General features: G+C 38.9%; 1 protein-coding gene across 1 annotated transcript in view; it reads left to right on the forward strand.

Moving 5' to 3' along the window:
- The first annotated feature begins 5008 nt into the window (after positions 1–5008).
- LOC150081697 (visual pigment-like receptor peropsin) overlaps positions 5009–24911 on the forward strand; it is a 73447-nt gene continuing 53544 nt past the window's right edge. Inside the window, exons 1-2 of the mRNA XM_090379561.1 lie at positions 5009–5297; positions 21250–21412. Coding sequence (XP_090235687.1) covers positions 5111–5297; positions 21250–21412 — 350 coding nt within the window. The 5' untranslated portion in view covers positions 5009–5110. The remainder of the gene's footprint in view (positions 5298–21249; positions 21413–24911) is intronic.

The following is a 24911-nucleotide window of genomic DNA, read 5'->3' on the forward strand; positions in this document are numbered from 1 at the left end:
CCTGGCGTCCGCCGGGTGCGCCCATGCATTAAAATGGCCCAGGTTACAGTAGACAAAGGCAGGCTCAAGTCTCTTGACACACCTCTGGCAGGCACTACTGACTGGTAGTGTTTCGCATTCTGACCATTGCAGCCGCCACTTCATCCACTACCTCCGTTCCGATACGTAGTCGTCTGGTCCCCTGCCTGGAATTACACCTAACTACCCGGCACCTTCAAATTTCTTTACTGTATTAGTTTTCGAGGCCCCACTGACAAGGTCAAAGGTCCTTTGCGCAAACCTTTAAGTTTCCGATGTTCCCGTAGTGCTGCATTAGCGTTACTATTATTTTGGTAGAACAGTTTTACTTAAAGAGCAAGTTCCTTTTTTGTAAGAGCCATAATGGTTATTGATGGTGGCGTTGGCCTTTCTGCTTTTATATAACAGGATGTCATTTGCGTAAGTAGCGTGTCTTGAAGTAAATTACAACTTTTACATATGTGCAGCGCCGTTTTCCCCGGTGGCAGAAATTAACTAATTTTTTTTCTTCTACAAATCACTTCCCCATACCCTAAATGACAAACCTACCGATTTTCACAGCACTAACTCTAACCGTTTTGACACTAGGGTCTCCTGAATAGGAAACTTATTTTATAACCACTTGGTACTAAAGAGTTCAGTGAAAGATTTGATACCAGAGCGCTGTAGCGTTGGTGCGGTTGGGGGAGTTACTAACATTGAGCTTAATGTCATGAATGGAGTCTGGCAGGGTTCGGTGCTGAGCCCCTACTGATTTTAATAGCTGTTAATGATACTTATGTAGGTAATTCAAGTTTAACGCCTAAGTTTACTTATGATACAAAGATGGACAGGGTGATTACGTTAAGGTATGTTACTTTAAGACGATCAAGAAGATCTAGATAAACTATTTGGAAAGACCGAAAAATGGTTGAAGTTTAACATTGATAAATGCAAGATATTAGGTTCCTATAGCAGTAATCTTAGGATAATATATTATTTGAGTAACAGCGAATTGAAGGTAAATGGTTAAAGGAAAGGACGTAGCTGTAATTGTTTAGTCTAATATTAAGTCTCTGAGCAGTGAAGACAAGGAACTAAGATAGCTCATGAGGTTCTGTATGATATAAATAAATAAAATAAATTTTCTGTTTATACTCCAGCACGACAACCAAGTCAGTAGAGTTTACAATAAATCGTCAATACAAATATATACTGTTTCAGCAAGCAGGGTAAATGTAATGATTGTCCCACTGTATAAGGAAATTCCCCCTCGATGGTATCTTCACCTTGTCGTTGTGAGGGAGCTTGCGTGCTCTGACAACCCCCGGAGCTATGCCAGCGATAGCCTAGCTATCAGAAGGGACACTCAAGATGGATAGGTCCTCGTGGATAGGAGCCAAACCAAGAAGGATACGTAGGAGAAGGAAAACTCCGATACAAACCATAGTGGTGGGCAGCAGCACTCACTATTACTAACCTGAGGCAGTTAATATTAATACAACATGAATACAACAGCATCCCAAGAATACAACGTGACCAGTTCGCAAAGCAAGAGACAGAGTTGGCTGGAAAACGTTGGTCTCCAACGTTCGAATTGAACACGGAACCTGAAGAAGAAGATAAGGAAATTGTTATAACTGTCATATTAAGGCTTATAATCCCGTGTGTATTATATTCATAAATATTCATAAACTGATAAGTTTTCCTGTTTTGTTGGACGAAAAACAGAAGTTTCCGAGACTAGGGGAAACCACGCCTGCTACTGACTAACTCAGCCACGGAGTGAAAAAAGCCCATAAAAGTATCTAACGTCACTGACGAGATTCGAACCTAACCATTTCCACCCGGTGGGGGGGAGAGGGAAGCCGGTGATTATAACCATTTTGCTATCGCGCAGACTAAAGAAATGGTTAGGCCACACCAGGAAGAGAATACGGAGGAAATTTTTAGTAATGACTCCCGAAATATTTACTGGCCTTGCAAAATTATAGGCCCCAAGACAATTGTCTTATTTTTCTATGCTCAAGTTCCGCCACGATTGCACCTTTTACGTTAGAAATAACATTAATATGGTAAAATATTCAGATAATCTAAAGGGAGGGTATCGTTTTCAAAGCGAAGATGGTTCTTTCAAGTTGAACGTTTATCAATGTTGTTCTTCAAACAATATCAAAAAGATCAGTTGAGTTGGATTACAACAACTCACATACTTCAGAATATTTTTAAGATTTAATAATAAGAATATTTTTAATAAGAATATTTTTAAGAGGCTGGGTCAAGTCACATCACTTGCATATCAAAAATGGCAAAAGTCACATGTATTCAATCCTTTTAGTGACCTCTGAAAATGCGTGACTCACTAATCTGTATAACGCTCTAACTCAAAACCCGTTGCTCCTACTTCAAACCGAGCGTAGACTTTTTCTTCTTGTGTTTTAATGAACAACCAATCCCTCAATAAACATCGATGTCGATTTCAAGGATGCCCCGTATATACGTCTATACACTGTATATTCAAGTATTCAACAAAATCTCTATAGGTGCACATTCCTCAAAACAGTCATATATATTCCAAAAAGTAATATTTTAATTAAATTCTAAAAATATTAAAAATATTTATAATTCCTCCACAGTTTGCAAAAGTATTTAAATGATTTTGATATTTGGACATACAGTGGTGTTCAAAGAAAGTGCATCACTTAGGAATTTCATATTTCTGACCCTTTTGCGCGATGCTATGTTACATTAATGACCAGCATCACAAATAGAAATATAAATAAAAGATATTTATTAATAGTTAAGGCAAAGCTAAGTAATATTTGACAGGTGCTCTCAAAATATTCCAAAATGAGCATTTGCAACCTTTATACAAACCTGTTGTATAAAGGTTATTATGGCTGAAACACGACAATTATGGCTGAAATGTTATCAGAAGCGCTCAATTTGCTTCAGTTTATCATTTTAAATGGAAAACAAAATGAAACGTTCACCAGGTGCAAACTAATATTTAGTTGAACCGCCTCTGGCCCTGATTACAGCAGCACACCGTCGAGGCATTGACAAGATCAATTTCTGAAGATAATCAACTGATAGTTCGTGGTTCCAAACACGAATTATGGCTTCCTCAAGTTCACGAAGGGTCTTTGGTTGCTTTCTGGCAACTGCAGATTCCACACGATGCCAACAGTCCTCTATAGGATTCAGGTACGGGCAGGGGCGTAGCTACCGTATAGCAAAAGTAGGCAAAGCCTAGGGCCCTACTTAACCAGGGCCCATAAACAGATGCAAGTAGGGGCTGCCTCTACTACGATAGGGCCTATAGACAGACGCAACATATAATGAAAATATTTAAAAAAAGGTGAAATCTTTCACCAAGGAATGTACTATCAAGCTAAACCCATCTACATTAACTAAAAGTAAAACTCGGACAATTCCCCCTCTCCCCGAAGATCTGTTAAGCCACACAGTAATCCGAAATACACGCCAACCCCTAGCAAGCATTCATACCTCAGCAATAACCCCGAAGTGACAACTACAATAACAAAATTCTGCAGAATAATGGAATAATGGTCTTTCTCCGAACTGCAACTTTGCTGTCTTTCCTAAGTTCTATCGGGGAATGTAACATGCAATGTATCTCCATATATATTAACTTTTCTATTTGCACATATTCATTTTGAAGTGTTACGTTTCCGAGGTAATTAAACCTCAAGTAAATTAGCCGAATGTATCACCTACCGGATGGCCAACAGATTGATGAAGCATCAAGACAAAAGTCTTTTGCAGTTATAAGAGCAACTGGAATTATAGCATTAAGAATACTATAACCATCGATTTCCTTTATATATTACGTAACTTTTATATTATTTTGGGTTATCCAAAAAGGAGTTCGTGCTTTATTTTTTCTCCCAAGAAACATAACTCTCATTTTCATTGTATTCTGTGGCATCTTAAAAAAGAAATATGGCGTCAAGGATATCAGTGAAATTCGAACACCAGCCTTACTATATAGGTCTCGCAGTTAAAAGAAGAAAAAAAAAAAAATTATCCAGTAAGTTGAAAATCATCTACGAGAGTAGCAAAAAGAAACAATAAAACCTCACCAATGACAAAATCCACAAAAGACATCTGATCTACATGCCATGACGCGTGAAGTTTTGTCTTTATTCATTTTCCCACGAGCAAGTTTGAAAGAATTGGTGTATAAAATAACAACGTTTGACAGCTTCATGAATAAGTCTGAAATAACAGTATTTCCTGGGAGAGCCGCTTAGCACAGAAGTTACAATAGCAGGATACAGTAACGGGAGTATGATGCAAAACCAGCATTTCAATAGGCCACTTTAAAAGTCAATTTTATTATGCATGAAAAAAAGTTACAGATAAATTAACGCCCGTCCAAAAGATACTACACATTAATCCACAGGATTTCGGATTCCATAAATAAGCTCAAAACATCCAATAAAAGAACGCATTATTTTTAAAAAAATTGTCTTATTTCTTTCTGTTCTTACCTTGTATGAAAAATGAGGGTATTAAATAATACGAGTGATTGAAATGAAGTCAGAAAAGAGAGATTGGTTTACGAGCTCTTCCTCGAATATATAGTTAAGATTACATATTTAAATAAAAAGGAAGCACCGAACAATGCTTTGCTCTTCCCTTTCCTTTAATTATTCGACCTTGTTAATAAAGATAAGCGTATCAAGGTTCAAGCCTGATTACAATATGCATAGCCCAAATAAAAGGTCTAACGTAGTAGTTTAGCATGTAAGTAATCTTTAATTCCCTCTGCATCTTGCCCGCAATTGTTCAAGAAATATTTCCGCTACAAAATATCATTACGAAATACGAATCCTTCAAATATATTTCATAATGATGTCCTCATGGTTAACTTATAATCTGATCGGCTGCATCCTCTCTCTCTCTCTGTCTATTCTTACCACTTGAATTTAACGTACGCAAATGCGCTTAAAGAACCTTCATCACTGGCTAGAATCACGTGGTGCGAGAAGAGAGAGAGACACACGAGCCTTCACAGCAACTATCTACACGTGCTCTCTTCCTCAACTATTGTTGCCTGGCATTCTAAAGGACGGGCAGAGCAGAAATGGATGGTTACAATTTAACAGACGAATCTGTAACAGCTAACTCCGTCACCCCTGGGCCAAAGGAGGATGATGTGGGAAATTTACTTGTGCTGCAGATGGGCATGGATAACGAAGTGCTTCTGAAGTCACAACACTTGATTTCTCCTTCCACTCACTTGGCTGTGGGAATATATTTACTTGTAGTAGGTAAGTTGACAGGTTCAGTTATGGTTTATAGTTTCAAGTTATTAGTAAATGGGATCCAAATTTATTTATCTTAACTTTAGGTGTCAATTATCCATCAACTCCGTATCTGATTTGGTTAGTTGGTTTGTTTTTTTTTTTTTTTTGGTAGTTGTTGGCGCATCGGCTTCTGTGGCCATAATGCACCTCCCAAGGGTTTTGCAGTACTTTGATCCAAGCCCGAGGCGGGATTCGAACCCGCGACCTTTGGGTTGCTAGGCAGGCACTTTACCCACCCGGCTAGCCCGGTCGGCTTGGTTGGTTGTGTGTTCCAAGGTATGTTTTCTATTTGGGGGAAAGCAATTGGAGAAACTTGCTATCCATTAATAGCAGAGCGAATTAGAATTAGTTCGATTAATTAATGAAAGATCGAACTTGGTTTCAGTTAAAAATACAGCCCAGTTTGGTAAACATTAAAATCCCTCTGAGTCTAGTGATTTCTTTGCTCAATTATATTACAAAGTAAAAAAAAAAAAAAAAAAAACCAAGAACATTCTTATTTGCCTTCACATCTCCATTTGTAGCTCCTTACCGACTACTACTATTATTATTATTATTATGCAATGCACTATGTTCCTTTTTAAATTTTCACACGACTGTAACACTATTAATAAAAGACTGGATTATGATAATTTCCGCAGAATTTTTCTTTAAATAATCAGATATATTTGCTTTTCCCAATACTGTAATCGCAACGCTGAATGATCTTCATATCACGTGACCAAAGAAGTTCGTGTGTTTTTTCCCGAAGGTTAATATTTTGGTAAAAATCATGTGGAAGCCACCATACGTAGATGGCGATTTATCCGTCAATGGACTTAAAAAAATACATGTGACACTAGATCAGTTGATGTCTAGCAAGCGTGAAGTGTGGTTCAACAAAATAGTGAAACTTGACGAAAAGATCACTTCTCGAATAACTGCAATTAAAAACTCATTACAGTTATTCATGCTTGTTTACTTTATGAGTATAAATTGGGCAAAAACACTACACAATCAGTCCGTCAGATATGGACGGCATTCGGAGAAGGCATAGTAAGTGAATACAGTACAAAAATGATTCAAAAAATTTAATCAGTCACTTAATAACGTGCCCAGTGAGGGATGACCAACCACCATTGATGAGGACAACCTGAACCCCACCATTGAGTCGATTCGAGCCAAACATGGCAGATGCTTGCAGAAAGATTCAGTATGCACGAAGAAACCATTTGTTTGTATTTGAATCGACTGGGAAAGGTATACAAATTGAGCAAATGGGTTCCATATAAACTCAGCGGACAACAAACTCCAGAGCTTATCAAATTGCGTGTCGCTGCTTTCCATCACAACAATGAGCCATCTTTGGACTCTGAGACAAAAAATGACATATGTCAATAACACTAAACGATCACATAATTGGTTACTGTTAACCTGTACTGCACTCATTGAAGCCCCCACTTCTCCAATAGGAGGTTTCGATGTGTGTCTGTAATACAATTGGTATCGTCCATTACGAGCTTATATACACTGGCCAAATGGTTACAGGGACAAAAAATGTTTTCGTAACGCTTTATGAATTCTTAGTAACTGCTTCAGTAAAAGCATCATGTTCGTACCATGCAATATAAAGCAGATGGTCACATACGTAGGGATGCCATGTGTAATTAATTCAGTGCGAGAAGGAAAGAAAGATTTACGAGGCAGGACGAAAGATTTAAGTGACTTTGAAGGTGGATTCACTTGGCGAATCCACGTTAGTTGATGCCAGAGGCGTCCATACGAGTATCTCAAAATCTGCAATCCTTCTGGGGTTTACACGTCAGACTGCATCTCAGGTGCATCGAGACTGGTCCAATAACCAAATAATATTCAGCCATCCGCGATCCTGTGGTCGGAAACAGCTCACTCATGCGAAAAGTCAAGACTTCGGATATAGTTGGGAAGGCCGACAAGACTTCTGCAGGTTTACAGAAATGCTACTATCTAGTCAGTCAAATACAACCCATTGTAACAGTGGTAGCCAAAGAAGCATTTCAGAGCTCACAGCACGTCATATCTTGTCACGGATGTTGTATAGCAGTTGCCGCTCTTGTCAGGAAAAAAAATAAGAGAGCAAGTTGCAGTAGGATCAAGAACACCAACACTGAGGATTGAAAAATTTTGCCTTATATGACTAGTCCCGATTCCTGGTTGTTTCACGCTGATGGGAAGAACAGAATATGACGAAAACAGAATGAGTTGATGTTCCCATCCTGGCAGAAGTCAACAATACAGGCTGTTGGTGGCGGCGGTGTAATGATGTCGGGAGTGTTTTCGTGGTGCACATTAGGCCCCTTGATACTACCATAGCAACAAGTGGATGCCACAGGTTATCTAGAAATTGTGTGCAACTAGACTGGTACTTTCATGACTGCGATGTATCCATCTGCGAATGAGTTCTTCCATGCTCAACAGGACAGCGCACCATGTCACAAGGCAAAATTGTACAGAGCTGGTTCCAGGCCCATGGGGGTGATTTCATCCTATTTCAGCGCCCCCCACGAGTCACAGATATCAATCCAAACGGTGCAATGAAATGGAACGAGCTCTTCGGAGTAGAAATCCGCAACCATCTAATATGCAACAAATGTGGAAAGCAAGTGAGTCAACATAGACAATCGCCCTGTGATGGTCTATTTTGACTAAGTTGATTCCATACCAGAAATCTAGGCTATTTTCCGGACTAAAGGAGGAACCTAATAAAGTGGCTACTCAGTTTATATACGAGATTGGAGTTTAATGTAAATTTAATTTTACTTAGTAGGCTAAACTGTATCATGAGTTGATACTACAGGCTAGCAATTAGCCATCCCATGTACTTATCATCAGTTAGTTATCATTTGCAGCCATGTAAAGAACAAGAACTTATCAAGCCCGAACCCCATTCCACAACAATGTATAACTACACCAGCATAGCTACCTGGCCTCTCTAGCGGAGTCTCCCAAATTATATCCGAGAGCGGGTGCAACTTCTGGATGTCTAACGTGGAGATGACGAGCGAACATCGGACCGATCGCATTCCAGTTAGAATATCCACAATGAGAGCACATCGAATGCGACATCGATCCCGGGACGAGATTTCAGATCATTATGTGAAAAGCAAATACTGTTCCAAGAGTAATCTCATCATAGTACAACCTTCTGTCGAAGTAAAAATTCGATGTTTCCTACAAAACATCAGGAGTGTCAAAAACAAGCTAGATGGTCTACTTGATTTGCTTTCCTGCTCAGAGTACGACTTCGTCATTCTGATTGAAACCTGGCTCAGAGATGAAATGGAAATTGCTACCTTCACCTCAAATCTTGGCTATCACACGCTGGCTGCTAATAGAATTGGGAGACGAGGTGGCGGTGTAGCAATCTGTCAAAGGAGTTCACTACCGTTGATTAAGGCATCCACTTATCCAGGAGGTGACATAGAAGCTGTTCTTGGAATCTACCGAATTGCTGGTTTGTCGATCTCTGTGTGTGCCGTTTATTTACCTCCAGCAGTTTCTGAGGATTCTGTCCTTAATCTGACAGCATGGCTGTCATCCACAATCAATCATCGGCAAAAGCTCATCATCCTCGGAGACTTTAACCTTCCACTGCCAGCCACAAAGAAGCTCCTAGATACTCTGTCATTGAACATGTCGGAAATGGGCATTGGTCTTATTCATGTTCCTCCCTCACACGGCGATGCCACCCCGCAGCGCATCTTCTCAAACTGTTTAGTAGAGGAAACCCTGACCATAACTGAGAACTTCCTCCCGTCCGATCATGTTCCGATTGCTGCGATGATATCTCTGCAGGCACCTAAGGATGAACGTACACAAATACAAACTACGAACACTGTCAGGAGAGTATACAATCCAAAATACATCAACATTGGAAAAGTTACTATCCTCTTCCAACTTTACCCATGGAACATACTGGCTGAGCTTAACATAAATGAGGCTGCCTACTGGCTTTCGAGATGGATGGAATTCATTGCAAGGTCTGCAATGTCCAAAACTTGCATCCTTAGTCCCCCACTCAAAGCCATGGTGGAATGACCTCCTGACCAAGGCCTTTAGGGAACAACAGGCAGCCCATGCCTCTTACAAGAAGTCGCCTTCACAAGAGTCATACGCCAGATTTTCCAAAGCAAGGATGGATTTTCAGAAGAGGAAACAATTTTCTATTGACAATTTCATGAACCGCCGTCTATCCAGGGGAAAACGTGTGTGGTCCACAAGTCATACTTGCATCCCTCTGTCTTTAGATGTCCAGGAATGGTGTGAGCATGTGCTGCGTTTTAAGCTAGATCATCGTGTGTCCGAAGCATATCCTTGGAACGAAGCGTTTAACATGTCTTCACCTACTAGTAATACAGAAATTTCCGAAGAACAACTAATAAAAATAATAAATTCACTACCTGACAAGTCCACCATAGGAATTGAGGCAATACCTCTGTTTAGTCTAAAAATTGCTTCTCATTTCATTAGCAAAGAGCTCACTCAACTCTACAACAAAGTACTCAAATTTGCACAGGTGCCTTCAAGCTGGTTATCATACAGAGTCGTGGCAGTTCCGAAAAAGCCTCATGCGAAAAGACCGGCTGACTTCAGACCAATATCAATTGCCTCTCCCTTCCTGAAATGCCTCGAGAAGTGCATCTATAATGATGTAGCACTCGCAATCTTTGCGCATAGGCCAGAACACACCCATTATGCCATGCCTAATAGATCTACGGTAACCTGCCTACAGTCATTATCACAGAAAATACTTCAGGCCTGGAATGACAACAAAGATCTTCACACCATTTTTCTCGACATGAAATCTGCTTTCGACTCAGTCCAAATAACACCCCTTCTTGCCTTACTTGAGAGATTCTACAGGATATCCGGAAATATGCTCGAGATCCTCAATAATTTGCTATCTAGGAGAATGCTTCACTTCAAAGGCGATGGCGTTAAAGTCACTAAAAGCGTCAAAGTAGGGATCCCACAAGGTGGTTGTCTCTCAGCCTTATTATTTGCAGCAATATTCGTTCCACTAATGGATCAAATTCCAGCGTTCCTATCGTATGCTGATGATATTGTTTGCTACTTACCATGCAAACGCCATGTTGGTCCTTCACAAGAAAGACAAACCGCCTCTGAATCTGTAAACAGCTACCTAAATGCATTCTATAAGTATGCTAAATTTTTTGGCCTGTCAGTCAATCCAGAGAAGTCAAACTATCTCATGTTTACGCCAAGTCGGATGACTTCTACTGATACTGCATCTTCTCTACTTCCAGTATTGGCAGGAAATGTCATGACTCCCACAGATAGTGTCAATTTCCTAGGAGTAATCCTTGATGCCAATCTCACCTATAAAAAACAAATCCAAGCTCAGTATTCCAAAGCCCTGAGAGCGTTCTGGAGAATGAAAATTGATCTGTGCAAAACGCACAATAAGAAAATAATCAAGAAGTACCTCACAACTTACTTCTGTAGTGTACTCTCCTATGGCGTGGAAATTTGGTCGGCGGCACCACCTACCAGCTTCAGGAAACTATGGGGCCTCAAATTCTGGGTGCTGAAGTGGGCCAACCAGATCTACACAACATCTAAATCTACTCTCTGCTGCAACCTGCAATATACGCACATAGTCCACAGAGCCCATGTGCTAAAAATAAAGTCATTCCTTCATCTGTGCTCAGCTAAGCAGGATCACATCAACATCTGGAACACGGTTGGTTGGCGTTTGCCAAGCAGACATCTCCGTAGTACTCCCTCCTTATGCTCAAGACTCCAGCGGTTACAGAATTTCAAAAGACACTTCCCTAATGTGACTCTGGACACTCTCAACTCGCTCAACATCGACATCGACCTGTGGAATATAGACAAGGCATATCGAGATGGCATCTTGTCCCATCTTGCGGTTTGTAAAGGACATTTATGTAAGTGCCGATCTTAGTTAGCCGATGTCATTTCATGTTCTGCTCAACTTGTAGTCCTTTTTCGCTGTAATTACTACTTCATTCATTTTTACATTTTGACTATTATCTTTGCTTTGATCTATTAATTATTATTTAGTTGTTATTATTATTATTATTATTTATTTTTTTTATAAATCAAAATCACTTGTATAAACAACTAAATGTAAGATTCCTCTGGCTTTCTGTGTAAGGAATCACTAGTGTATAAAATTTATGTTAATAAAGAATCTTATTATTATTATGTACGCATTCCGCGATCCATACATGCAAATGATGGGTAGTCTCCCGGTCACAAACGCAGCATAGTAATGCCCAAACACAGAAAAATACAAAATGAAATAAAATTAAACAAAAATAAAATAAGATATAATAAAACAAAATAAAACTTTCCATATCATGTTACGTTGACATTGCGCTATAATTCGTAATCGGCCCCAATATCCAATCAAAACGATAGGAAACGCATATCCGTTTCGTTTATCCGCATTCCTCAGCTACTAATAATTATACTAATTACGATCCTAATTAGATCCCATACCTGAATATTTTTATCAGTTTTGAACTAATTACACAACATAACTACACATAACGGTAAAGCAATATAATTGGCCGAATAGAAAATTTACTGAAAACAGTAATAATGGAATATGAACGCTGTCCCTATGGATATGCATCGGAATTAAATTATATCGTACCTTCAATAACAAAGGGGCGTCTTCCATACCATTCTTCGCTCGGCTATTCAACGAAAGACGTTCTTGTTCGCTACTGGAGGTAATTTAATTCCGATGCATACCCAGATATTCCAAGTTGCTGTTGCTATGAACTTCCCTATTCGGCCCATTATATTGCTTTACTGTTACCATTCTTGGTCTGGTGATGGTAATTGTAATGTGTAATTCATGGCTAAGATTTCATGTAAATTATTTTATAGTAAAAGTACAGATAAAAGTAGCTGATTTTATTTTAAACTTAATTACTCCCAACTTAATCTCAACTCTATTAATCCCAACGTATTATTTGAAATTTTTCGATCACTAATATTAAATTAGTGGTTACCTTTAATTTATATTCATGAATTTAACAAATAATTTGTCATCCACCCTCCACTAACATCAGACCTTGATATCATGACATGAGTGGTAAACTGGATGTGTTTTTCAAATTTTCCTGGATGTGTCTAGATCCCTTCAGAAAGAAAAAATTAAATAATTTTACGATAGCGGATCTTGTTACTCGTATACATGTGTAGTTTTACTTTGCAGTAACCAACCTCCTTGTAGCTCAAGCCGCCGTACTAGATGTCTTTGAAACCAAATCTGAAATGGCAATAATATAAGTAGATATCGAAGCCATCTTCGATAGTCTGAACATCTCAGCCCTATTACTTCTGCTACAATCCTTCAGAATAAATGTGGACTTCCTTACTGCACGTCTCATGAATACGCGTGTCCATCTAACCACTGGAAACAGGACCTTCATCCGGCAGATAACTACCGGTGTCCCACAAGGAGGGAGGGTCCGGCCCGTTCTCCTATTCACTGCGATTCTTGTCCCTTTCTATGCCTTCTGATTATTTGGAATACACAGAGCACTTGTCAGCACTTGTCAGTTTTCTGCACAACTTCGGGTGACATAAATATCCAAAATATTTGGTTTAGATGACAATGGCACAGCTGCAGTCTCAGATCAATTTCCAAATCATACTAAAACGGATCCAGTTTCACATGCGTGATTGATTCTTACTTGCTCAAGCACTTCCATCCTTACAAATGCTCCAAAAAAAAAAAAAAAAAAAAAAAATGAAATCAGACCTACAGAAACTGAGGACAAACAAGAAACGCAAGCAGAGTTGATTTCTCGTCTAAACGCGAAGCATTTGGCTTAAAGTAAAAAACATGTGTTCCAGATATGAGTAGGACAACAGGTTTGAGGCAACGTCTCCTCTCAACGATGCCTTGTATGTGAAACCGAACTATCGATAACGTACGAACAAGAAGATAAACTGATCTAGTGAACTCATCCGAACTATTTTCTACGTAAAATTGGATATAACTCAAGTTTATCTATGTAACATTCATTCATCATCATTATAATCCTGCCTTGATGATGGATATTAGTGTCTATAAACTTATGTAAATATCTCAATTAATATTAATAATTTCTCAATCAAAGTGTAAGCCTACTGGCCCTGCTGCCGTGATGAGCATATACTAGTAATACATTGTAGCCAATATTATGGACACCTGCTGGAAAATTAGAATTTCTTTCTATAAACATGCCTCTGTTCCAGGTTATTAAAACGAGGCAGATTTATTAATAATCATGCTAGATGTCAACTACCTGATGTCTGATTGTTCGTTATCCTCTCGATGAGTTTTGTAGTATTTGTTAGCATTTGTTGTCGAGCTCTTGCGCTTTCTCATCTTTCATTACGATGGGTTTTGTTGGGTAACACTGCCACTGTGCGTGGTGAGCGTTTCTTAGTCCTGTAACTGAATTCGAGTAACAGGTAAATGGAAATGCATAACAAATAAAGAAAATTTTCTCATACAAAATAATATAAGTAGTTTAAACAGACGTGTAATTTAATAAAGACATTATTTTGCGGGGGGGAAGGGACTTTATCTCTCTCTCTCTCTCTCTCCAAACTATTCTTTAATTTAGCATGCTCAGCATATCAAGCAAGGCATCTCTATGGTTACAAACGAGCATTAAACCTCACAGACAGAAGTTTAACAAGTGAAACAAGAACAGCCACTTCCGTTTCGTTTCTTTTCCATAGAAACCATTGTTGCGTAATAAAAACAGATGGAGAAATTAAGAAAATTGTTTATATTTGGCTCGATAACATCGTATGCGTGTAGAGCTGAGCCGGTAACTGAAACAGTGGGAGACAAGGAGGATAGGTGGAGTATCATTTGTGCCTAAACCGATAAATCACTGTCGGTGACATCTTCAAGAGTGGTAACTATGACAACTGCATCTCGGACACCTTACTTACCTTCATTTATTCGATAAACATCCGTTATACGAGTTATAAGTTGCATAACGATAACAGAAAATGGGAGGAATGATTAAAAGTCGGATGTCACAAAGAGAGAGCCAGACGCTGATCAGCTCCATGCGTTTCGCAGACTGGGTTGATTAAGTCGTTATAACAGAAATTATTAAAAGTTAACTCTATAATAGAGGGATTTACGAGACACTGGTGGTATTAAGTTACTTAGCACAGAGTAGTTTTTTCATACTGCACTTTTCAAAATGTATATTAATAACGAAAAAGTGGTTTACAGATCGTCCGATCTGAAAAGAATAACTGCTTGAAAAGCCAAGGAACTGTATATGGAATATGCTCAGCAAAATTGAAATCTATGATAATGGGGCCTCATTATAAGATAGATTAGATAACAATAAATTTATAAATAATTGCTTGAATAAAATAGGAAATTCAATTATTTGCTGGGAGTGCAGACGTGTAATCAGAATCTAGGAATCATGACTTTCTTTATGAATGCCTTGATATACACTGCGTGGTCACTTTATCCGACACATCAGCCCTTTTCATGAAATGGAGCACTCCTTCAGTAATAGTACCAAGTGTTCATAACATGCAATATAAAGCAGGTGAGCAAATAAGGATGCCGTATGGGTGCAATTCTACAAAAATGGGTCAGACAAAAGGTTTCGACTTTGAACGTAGCATGGTAGTCTGCGCCAGACACGCCAGTACGACCACTCATAACCCTTGTCGATAAGAAAAAAAGAAAAAGCTACCTATCTGATTGACATAGCGGTGCCCAACACTAGCAATCTCCAGAAAACCCAAGAGGAAAGTTCAGGAAGTACACGGACCTAAGACAGGAGGTCAAAAAGATGTAGTAGCATATGCAACAAGTTACGACCATCCCGATTCGCGTCAACCACCGGTATTGTGGCAAAGACCCAACCTACATAACAGCCTAGCAGCAATAGGTCTCCCAACGAACACCTACAAGGAACTCCAGAAAGTCGCAAACCTGAACACCTGTAGGATAGTCAAAGAGTTCCTCGACCAACAGTAACATCAGACATAACAACCACCCTGTGAACCTGGTAGCAGTACCCGTCACGCGGTGGAACCTCCATCAGGGAGAATAATATAAGAACAATAATAATAATATTGCAAAGTATTTGACATTTCTAGTAGACCGGCGAAAACATGGCAATTCATGGGATGTTGAAACAGACAACACCCAGATTTAAATCAGACGTTGGCTATTTATTTTGTACTCTGGTTTTCACTTGCTTTCGAGACTTCACTACCAGTATTACTTAAATTTTACTTGATGTGCCATTCTTTCCTGTAAACAACGTAGAATGTAAATTATTTGTGTGTAACTGCTGTGTTTTTTTAATTAAAATTATTTGAATCTGCCATTGTTGTTGTTATTAGTTACACTGTTACCTTTCATTTGTGGAAATAACAGCAGCGTCAACAATACCATACAATGTTATTGAACGTTATTAATAACTGATATTTTTTATTCTTTTTCTTTATTTCCTGATAACGAATTTATTACTGCGCATTTGTTTTTTTACTTAAACTTGTTTCATGAATTTGCTACTTTCCACCCGAGATTTTTTTTTAAAATAATTCTTTTGTAATTATTTGCAATACAACACGCGGTACATAACTTCGATACAGCTGAATATGGCCATCGAAAAGCGACCATGATGTGTAGGGTAGATGCCCTCGAAGAAATTAATATGAGGGGCCCGTCAAGCTTTCAGCTGCCCAACTCAACGCCAGAGCTCACTCCTGGGCATTAGGCAACACAGCGACAATCTCAAAGGCAGAATGCGCTGGTCCCACAGGAGTTAGTTATCGTCGGTGACTCTATTGTCAGGGAGACGGGGAATATATTGTGTAAAAAGGATAGATGGAACAGGACCAGGGTATGTCTGCCAGGGGCAAAAGCTGATGACGTTGTAAAGCATATATCATCTTTTAAGTGCACAAAGGGTGATACTGTTGTACACGTTGGCACCAATGACATTAAAAATAGGAGATTTGCAGATTTACTTAACAAGTACAGGTCAATGTTGCAAAAAAAGTCGTGAATTAGGGTTAAATTTGAAAGTGTCTGCAATTCTGCCCAGACACGAAAGGACGGAGTACATGATGAGAGCCTTGTCAATCAATTCGGCCCTGGAGGAAATGTGCAAGGCTCAAGGGATAGAATTTTTTTCAGCCTGGACTGTGCTTGTTAACAGGAGAGACTGTTTCTACAGGGATGGGACACACTTAAATAGAAAGGGTGCAAGAATATTTGCTGATGCGATCGAGGCAGTGTTAGGTGGGTCGGAAAACAGCTAGCTTGGAGGGATTCACAGACTAAAAGGTTAAAAGTAGCCGCAGGCAAAGGTGAAGGTGATTCTTACACAACTTCTATTAGAATAAGTAGCGACCTGGAGCGAGGGGTGCTGAGGATTTCAGGGACTGATGGCAATCATCATGAAACAGGTGGGTATATGGGATTTGTCAGAACTAGGAATAGGTGCATGTATGCTTGCATGTATACCAAAGCTAGAAGTATAGTAAATAAAATTGATGAATTTGAAGTGTTGGTCAAGACATCAAAGGCGGATATTGTTGGGATAGCAGAGACATGATGTCACACAGATATTAGGAATGCAGAATTGGAATTTGGAGAGTACAATGTGTACAGAAAGAATAGACAGGATAGGAAGGGAGGAGGTGTTAATTAAGAAAAACATAAAATCAAAAGAAGTACATCCAGCTGATATAGATGAACACTGCACTGTTGAGTCAGTTTGGTGTGACATAAGTACTGCGAAAGAAAAAAAAATAAGAGTAGGAGTGTCTTTTAGGCCTAATGACTCGAATGAGTACAATGAACAATTGTACAGAGAAATAAGAGTGGGCTAGTAAATCAGAACGTCTTATAATGGGGGATTTTAACATTCCAGATATGGACTGGAACTTATGGGTTGGTCACTCGCACACTAGTAAGACTTTTGTGGATTTATTAGATGATTGTTCTCTGCAGCAGCATGTTCGACAGGCAACCAGAGAGGGTAATACTCTTTATCTGGTTATCAGCAGTGATCATTCGTGTATTAAGAATTTGTCGATAAAGGAACCATTAGGTGGCAGTGATCACTGTGTACTACTGATGTGGGATTTACTTAAAGATATAATTACCATCAGTGGTAAAGGAAGGGGTTTCTGCTTCCTTAAAGGTGACGACAGTGGTCTCAGACAGTTTTTAAATTCTGTACAGTGGGACCAATTGATGTTGTTACCAACGGCAAATTCTAAGTGGGAAGCATTCAAGGAATTAATAGTGGAAGCAACTAAACGTTTCATACCTATTAAGAAATATTGTTCAAGGTTTAGACCTAAATGGTTGTCAAATGAACTAATGAGACTCGTGGCAGAGATAAAAAATGCATGGGATGCATATAAATTATCAGGCGACACAGAAGCCTATGATATATGTATAAGCAGTCTGTAATCAAGTCACAAAGGAGGTTAGCCAGGCAAAGGCAGATTACGAGAAATCTTTGGCAAAGGATGCTAAGAAAAACAGCAAGGATTTCTTTACTTATATAAACTCTAAAGGAAAGGGCTGAATCTGATTGGTCCACTTGATATCGATGGTTCGACTGCTGATGATCCTGCTCAGATAGCAAAAAAACTGAATGAGTATTTTGCATCTACATTCACACATGAGGAGTTATTAAGGTTTTAAAAAATGCCACAAGGTTATCAAATTGTAACAGGGTGCTTAATGATTTTGTAATAACTGAGAACAAAATGGAGGAGAAATCGTTGAAGTTAAACATAAGAAATGCACCTGGGGTGGGTGGGATCTATCCAGTTATATTAAAGGAGGCGGCAAAGGAAGTAAGCAAACCCTTTGCCATAATTATGAGAGCATCTTTGGACTCAGGGGAGGTCCCCACGGACTGGAGTTGTGCAAATGTGTCCGCAATTCACAAAAGGGGATCGAAGGGTGACACAAGTAATTACACAGCAGCTAGTTTAACTTCTGTTTCGGGTAAAATAATGGCGTCACTGGTTAAAGATGCATTGCAGGATCATCTAGACAAGAGTGCAGCAATAATTCAGACACAGCATGGGTTTGTTAAGGGTAAGTCTTGTCTGACAAATCTGATTGGTTATTATGATGTGGTTACAAAGGAACTGGATGCAAAAAATAATTTTGATATCATTTACTTGGATTTCAGGAAAGCTTTTGACACTGTTGCACATGGAAGACTACTGTACAAATTGGAGTAGAATGGTATTAAGGGTAAGTTGCTACAATGGATAAAAGATGGTTGAGTGGGAGAAGACAGAGGGTAGTAATCAATGGGTGCTGCTCTTCGTGGACTAATGTTATCAGTGGAGTCCCACAGGGTTCGGTGTTGGGTCCTCTGTTGTTTTGTATATTTATCAATGATATTGATGAAAGTATATCAGGCTTAGTATCGAAGTTTGCAGATGATACAAAGGTTGGCAGGGTTGTTAATGACAGTAATGGCAGTGTGTTACTGCAACAGGATCTAGAAAATTTGGGCATATGGGCTGAGAAGTGGCAAATGAAGTTTAACATTGAAAAATGCAAAGTACTGCATATGGGTAGAAGTAACCCCAGAGAAACGTATCAACTGTGTGGTACTACACTTAAGGTGGTAGAAAATGAAAAAGACCTGGGAGTAATTGTGCAGTCAGATATGAAGTTTTCTGAGCAATGCAGACAGGCTGCCAGGGCAGGTCATGGGGTGCTGTCAATGTTATACAGGTATTTTGCTAGCAAGGAAATGGAGGTGATTGTCCCTCTGTATAAGGCAATAGTCAGGCCACGCCTTGAGTACTGCGTACAGGTCTGGAGGCCTCATTTTAGGAAGGTTGTAGATTTGCTTGAGCATGTACAGAGAAGGGCAACAAGCTTGGTGAGGGGAATGAAGGGATCCTCTTACCAGGAGAGGCTTAAGTTCTGCAAATTGCAGCAGCTGGAGACTAGGCACCTACGAGGTGATCTGATTGAGGTGTATGAGGCCTTGAATGGGTTGAGCACGCTGAATTCTGATGGTATTCTTCCATTTGTTCAGATTACGAACCTAAGGGGGCATAAATTGAAATTGAGGAAGGACAGATGTAGAATAAATGTGCAGAAATTTGCCTTTAGCCAGTGGGTGGAACAAAACTGCTGGAACAAACTTCCATCTGTCGTTGTGGAAGTTGACAGGTTAAATAAATTTAAGGAGGAACTGGACAAACATTTAGAGTGGATTGCTTTGTAATTTTTTTTTTTTTTTTTTTTTTGGCTGATGCTGCATACACTTGCTTTCTTGCATCACATGCCACCACTACTACTACTACACCTACTACTATAACATACAACCGCTGTAATGTGTTGTCACTTTCATTGAAATAAAATTGGTTTACCATTGTTTCAGAAGTACACCGATGATCGTTTTAACTTAAAAACATCATCGGTGTCGGAAATCATCACCACCGAAAAAAACATCATCACCGAAGTCGGAGAACAACTTTCCCATTGATTAATTGGGAAAGTTGTTCCTAATCAACCTAACAGTTGATTAAGCAAAATTTAAATATACAATATTTAAATACAAAATACAAATGATAATATTTAGTGCAGTTTAACATCGAATTCAAACATTTTGTCACAAATATAACAAAAAGGTTCAAACGACAAATAGCCTAAATCTAGAAATAAACGAGATAGACCCCGACGCGTTTTAATTGAAACACCCTTATGTTTGACCACAGTCGGTTTCTCCTTTTCCTGGATGAAATGCCCAGGTTTCCGGGATTAAAAATCATGCAATCCGAAAACTACTCGGCCACGGTGTCAAAAACGTAACATTTCTCCTATTAATACGGATTCAAATCTAGTCTTTTCCATACAGTGTAATAAAATAACGACCTGTAATAGAATAGTCACTGTGCCAGACAAAAGAACGATTCACTAAAAGAAAGCTCCAATGAGCCAAGAAACCTGAAGAGAGGGGATCTAAAAATTTCTAATGAAGATAGTCACATCGTCAGATAGTCTTCTGTGTAAAACGTGAGGTCGCTATAAATCTTCTAGGCGCCTCCGTAGCCAGGTGGGCAGGAGCAGCAGTGCGTAGCACGCTATAAATCTTCTAGGCGCCTCCGTAGCCAGGTGGGCAGGAGCAGCAGTGCGTAGCACACGCTTCTTGATTAGCCGGGGTTCGAGCCCGTGACCACCAAATACGGAGGATGCGGAAAGGTCAGGGAATGACTACCGCATATCCACGGAGCAATATGGCCTTAGTTGCTAATGCTCCTAAAAAAAATAAAAAATAAATAAATCTTATATGCCATGCTATTGAAAATTTGATATTGGTGAAGAAGATTAGCGACTTACTGATAAGCGATGGATTACTCACTGTCTTGGTTTCAGGATTCGTACGTGAAGAATTAGATCGAGGTAAGGATTCACTAAAGAAGTTTTCTGTTTACAATGTTTTTAGAGCTTTTAGCCTGGTGTTTATAAAAAAACATTGGCACTGACTCTCATCCATTCGTATTTGCGCATATGACAGCCTAGAGGACTGCGGCCTTTCAAAACCCATACAACTATTGCGGAAAAGATTGATTGCTGGTCAAAGGCCATCGACAACGAAATTGTGCAGTCATTGTGTTAATCTTTTTGCTCGCTTTTCCCCTTCCAAAATATACCGAGATTTTTTTCGTTGATTATATTCATAATTATTCATAAGAACCTTTCATAAATTGAATAGAAGTTGCTCGGTGGTTCTGCAACCTCGCTGATCAAAAGGAATCAAAGGTACAGTATACACTTAAATACTGTACTGAAAATCTACTTCATTTAGTAATTAAATACAGAATATTTCAATTTAAAAATATTTTATTTTGGCAGGTATAATAGGTACCTTCAGCAATGGCATCATCCTGACTATGTTTCTTCGTTTCCGTGCTTTGCTGACTCCCACAGCTGTTTTGCTTGTTAACCTCGCTGTTTCCGATCTGGGCCTGTGTATATTTGGATTTCCATTTTCATCCTCTTCGTCATTATCTAATAGGTAGGTGATAATAAATGTTTTTTTTTTTTTTTTTTTTTTTCAAAAGCCTGTTTAAGTAGATTTCTTCTCTGTTCAGTAGTAAGTACAAAGTATTATACAAGTAGGTATACTGATTCAAAAGTGACGCAACAGACTTTATTCCTTATAATAAAAAATATAAATAAATATAAATATATATTATACTGACCAGGGCCCATCAGAAACAACTGACACATTTTGTTAGTGCTCTTTCTCCTGCTGTCCACGCCTCAGACCGACTAATTCAGCCATGGAGTGAAAAAAAAACAGCCCATAAAAGTTCCTTGCGTCACTGACGAGATTCAAAGTGCGGCCTCTTGCCTTTTATAGTCGCTGAGGAAAGGACATGGTTATAACCAGGGGTGGGCAACCTTTATGAATGGCGGGCCAAATAAAATGTCCGTGAGGTACACGCTGGCCAAATTTTTTTTTAGATTTCCACGAATTTTAGGATTATTAAAATGATGTTTAATGAAAAAAATTGTCATTATTTTTCATTTTAATATTTTATTATTAGCTATATGGTACAAGGAAGACTGAGGCTTATGCTGCACCAGCCAAAAAAAAAAAAAAAATTCCTGAGTTACCCTGACCCTGGGTGTGCTAAGCCCATACTCACCAGATGTGAGCCTCTGGGGTTGCATAAACGGTTTTATGTTATTTATTGTAATATTTATACACAATTAACTTTATTAATAAGAAAAACGAAATACAATTTCAAGATAAAATTACAAAATTACAATTATAGTAACAAAATACGATTTCAATAACAAAAATTTCAATGTTTTATTTTTATAATATTTAATGAAATTTAATACTGTTTATGCGCAGAGTATTTTCGAAATTTATGTCAAAATTAATTTTGTATTAATTAAAAATTAAATGTTTTTTTTTTTTTGAAAACGACTGCGGGTCATAGTTATGGTTATAACCAGACTGATACCTGCATGGACTCAAATAAATTTTCTGTTTATACTCCGGGACGACCAAACAGTCAGAGGAGTTAACAAGATATACAAAAACAGCACCGTATTCAGAAGTCACGGGCTTGAACCCCGGTCACTCAAGGCACGTGTACTTATGCACACGCGTGCCTGACCACAAGGCTACGGCAGCCCCTAGGCCTAATAGATGCAGGCATAGCAGTAGTCTTTAGTGAGATTAATAAATATGCTGTTTTTATTAATGTCAGCGTTTTTATTCGTCTATCTGGGTTTCGCCAAAAACAAAATAGAAGTATGTTGTTTATTACATGTATTGATCAAAAAGCGGTTTGGAATGGAGAATCTAACACAAGAAGTTAGAGTCTCCATTTCGAAAAGGAAGATTCTTGTTTAACGAACGATTCATGCAAATATCGATCATGTGATTTTTGACAGAGCCGGAACAGGTGCATAATACCGATACTTTTCAGTGGAAATGCAAGGTAGTGGATAATTGGACACCCTTCATTTGTCACTTTCTCTTACCCCTGGCAGAAATCGCTTGGCCCAAATAGAGCAGCTAAAGATTCTTTCTAACTTTGGCGCCTTTTACAAGTGAATGTAATCTGCAAGATATTGAGCACATTTTCTGCTAAACATGAACAACACTAAAGACTAGTAATTACGATTTTTCACAGTTATTAAAAAAAATCATGAATAAGAAACGCACAATGTGCTGTTTTCTCGAAAACTTTATATCCAATAAATATACTTTGGACAAAAACTAGAGATCGACACCCGCTAAATCAGGAACACCAAATAACCAGGTTATGAATTCCGAAAAGTAACCCAAAACACTGAAACCTAATTCCAGTTCTCATACCGCTGTTTCGGACCTTATTAGGTGCTCATCAGTGAAGAGACAGGCGAAACAGAAAGACCAAATGAATAGACAAATTCATGAAAATCAAATAACCATCTATATTGCGATTATATTAGAGACTGCGCTACGCTAGTGGGCAAATTTACACCAAAAATTGAATTCTTCAAAAGACCCCGTTTGTGAGTTACTTTCATTATTTTAGTTTGTGTTTTACAGTTCACCCGAAGTTGAAATGGCTGCATCCAGAATTTTTATATATAGATGTGTAAAAATGTTCATTTAGTCTTCCTGCTTTTCCTATCTCTTCACTGATGAGCACCTAATAAGGTCTCAAACGACAGCTCAGGATTGGCAATACGTTTCTGTGTTTTGGAAGTCAGTAGCCAGTAATTCATAGCGTGATTATTTGGTGTTCCTGATTTAGCGGATCTCGAACTGTAACTCTTGGCAAGGATATATTTATTTAGTTAGTAAAACAACACTGAAAATAATTCAGAGGCAAAAAAAAAAAAAAATTCATAAGGTTTACTCCAAAACAACCTTACCTTAACCAACAATGTGTATTATGTCTAATTTTTTTTGGTCCTCTCCTTTTCCCAGCGTTTTTTTATTGTTTTGGCATGAAATTTTTACGGCCGGATGCCCTTCCTGACGCCAACCCTTACCCGGGCTGGGTATATGCGGTGGTCATTCCCTGACCTTCCGCATCCTCCGTATTTAGTGGTCACGGGCTCGAACCCCAGTCTAACCAAGAAGCGTGTGCTACGCACTACTGCTCCTGCTCACCTGGCTACGGAGACGCTAATGTGTATTATGTCTATAAATTGCCTATTCTCTGGTCATTAATATTAATATCGAATTACTGTGGACACAGAGCGAAACGGAGACAGAATAAATTATGACAAGTTTAACAATTTGGGCATACATATATTAGATTAGATACATACAAACAAAAGCTTTCGGTTGTTTTTGTCAACCTTCCTCAGTCAAACTGACAGTTAAGAGTGGAACATTGTGTGCAGAATGTTCCACTAATTCTGCACAAGAGTGCAGAATTACTTAACAAGTACAGGTCACTGTTGAACAAAAGCCGAGAATTAGGGTTGAATTTGAAAGTGTCTGCAATTCTGCCCAGACACGATAGGAGGGAGTATATGATGAGAGCCTTGTCGATCAATTCGGCCCTGGAAAGATTGTGCAAGGCTCAAGGGGTAGAATTTTTTTCAGCCTGGACTGTACTTGTTAACAGGAGAGATTGCTTCTACAGGGATGGGATACACTTAAATAGAAAGGGTGCAAGAATATTTGCTGATGCTATCGAGGAAGTGTTAGGCGGGTCGGAAAACTGCTAGCTTGGGGGGAGACAAAGACCAATAGATTGACAGTAGCCACTTTCAGAGGTGAAAGAGATTCTTGCACTGCTTCTATTAGAAAAATTATTAAAGCCATCTCCTGTCTGGATTTTACCACCGACCCCTCAAATAACATCAAGGCCGAGAAGAAGCGCCTCACTGCATACTTGCAGCAGGTCTGGCAATCTAGGTGGACACAGTCTACAAAAGGAGAAGTCACCAGAAAATTCATTCCTACAATAGCAACAGTATACCCAAAATCTCCCACATGGTTCTCCCCTGGCCTATACGTCACTTTTTTGTTAACTGGCCATGGATCTATC

The sequence above is a fragment of the Mastigoproctus giganteus genome, chromosome 8 (assembly GCF_048544385.1).
Source record: "Mastigoproctus giganteus isolate SK-2022 chromosome 8, ASM4854438v1, whole genome shotgun sequence".
Lineage (NCBI taxonomy): Eukaryota > Metazoa > Arthropoda > Arachnida > Uropygi > Thelyphonidae > Mastigoproctus > Mastigoproctus giganteus.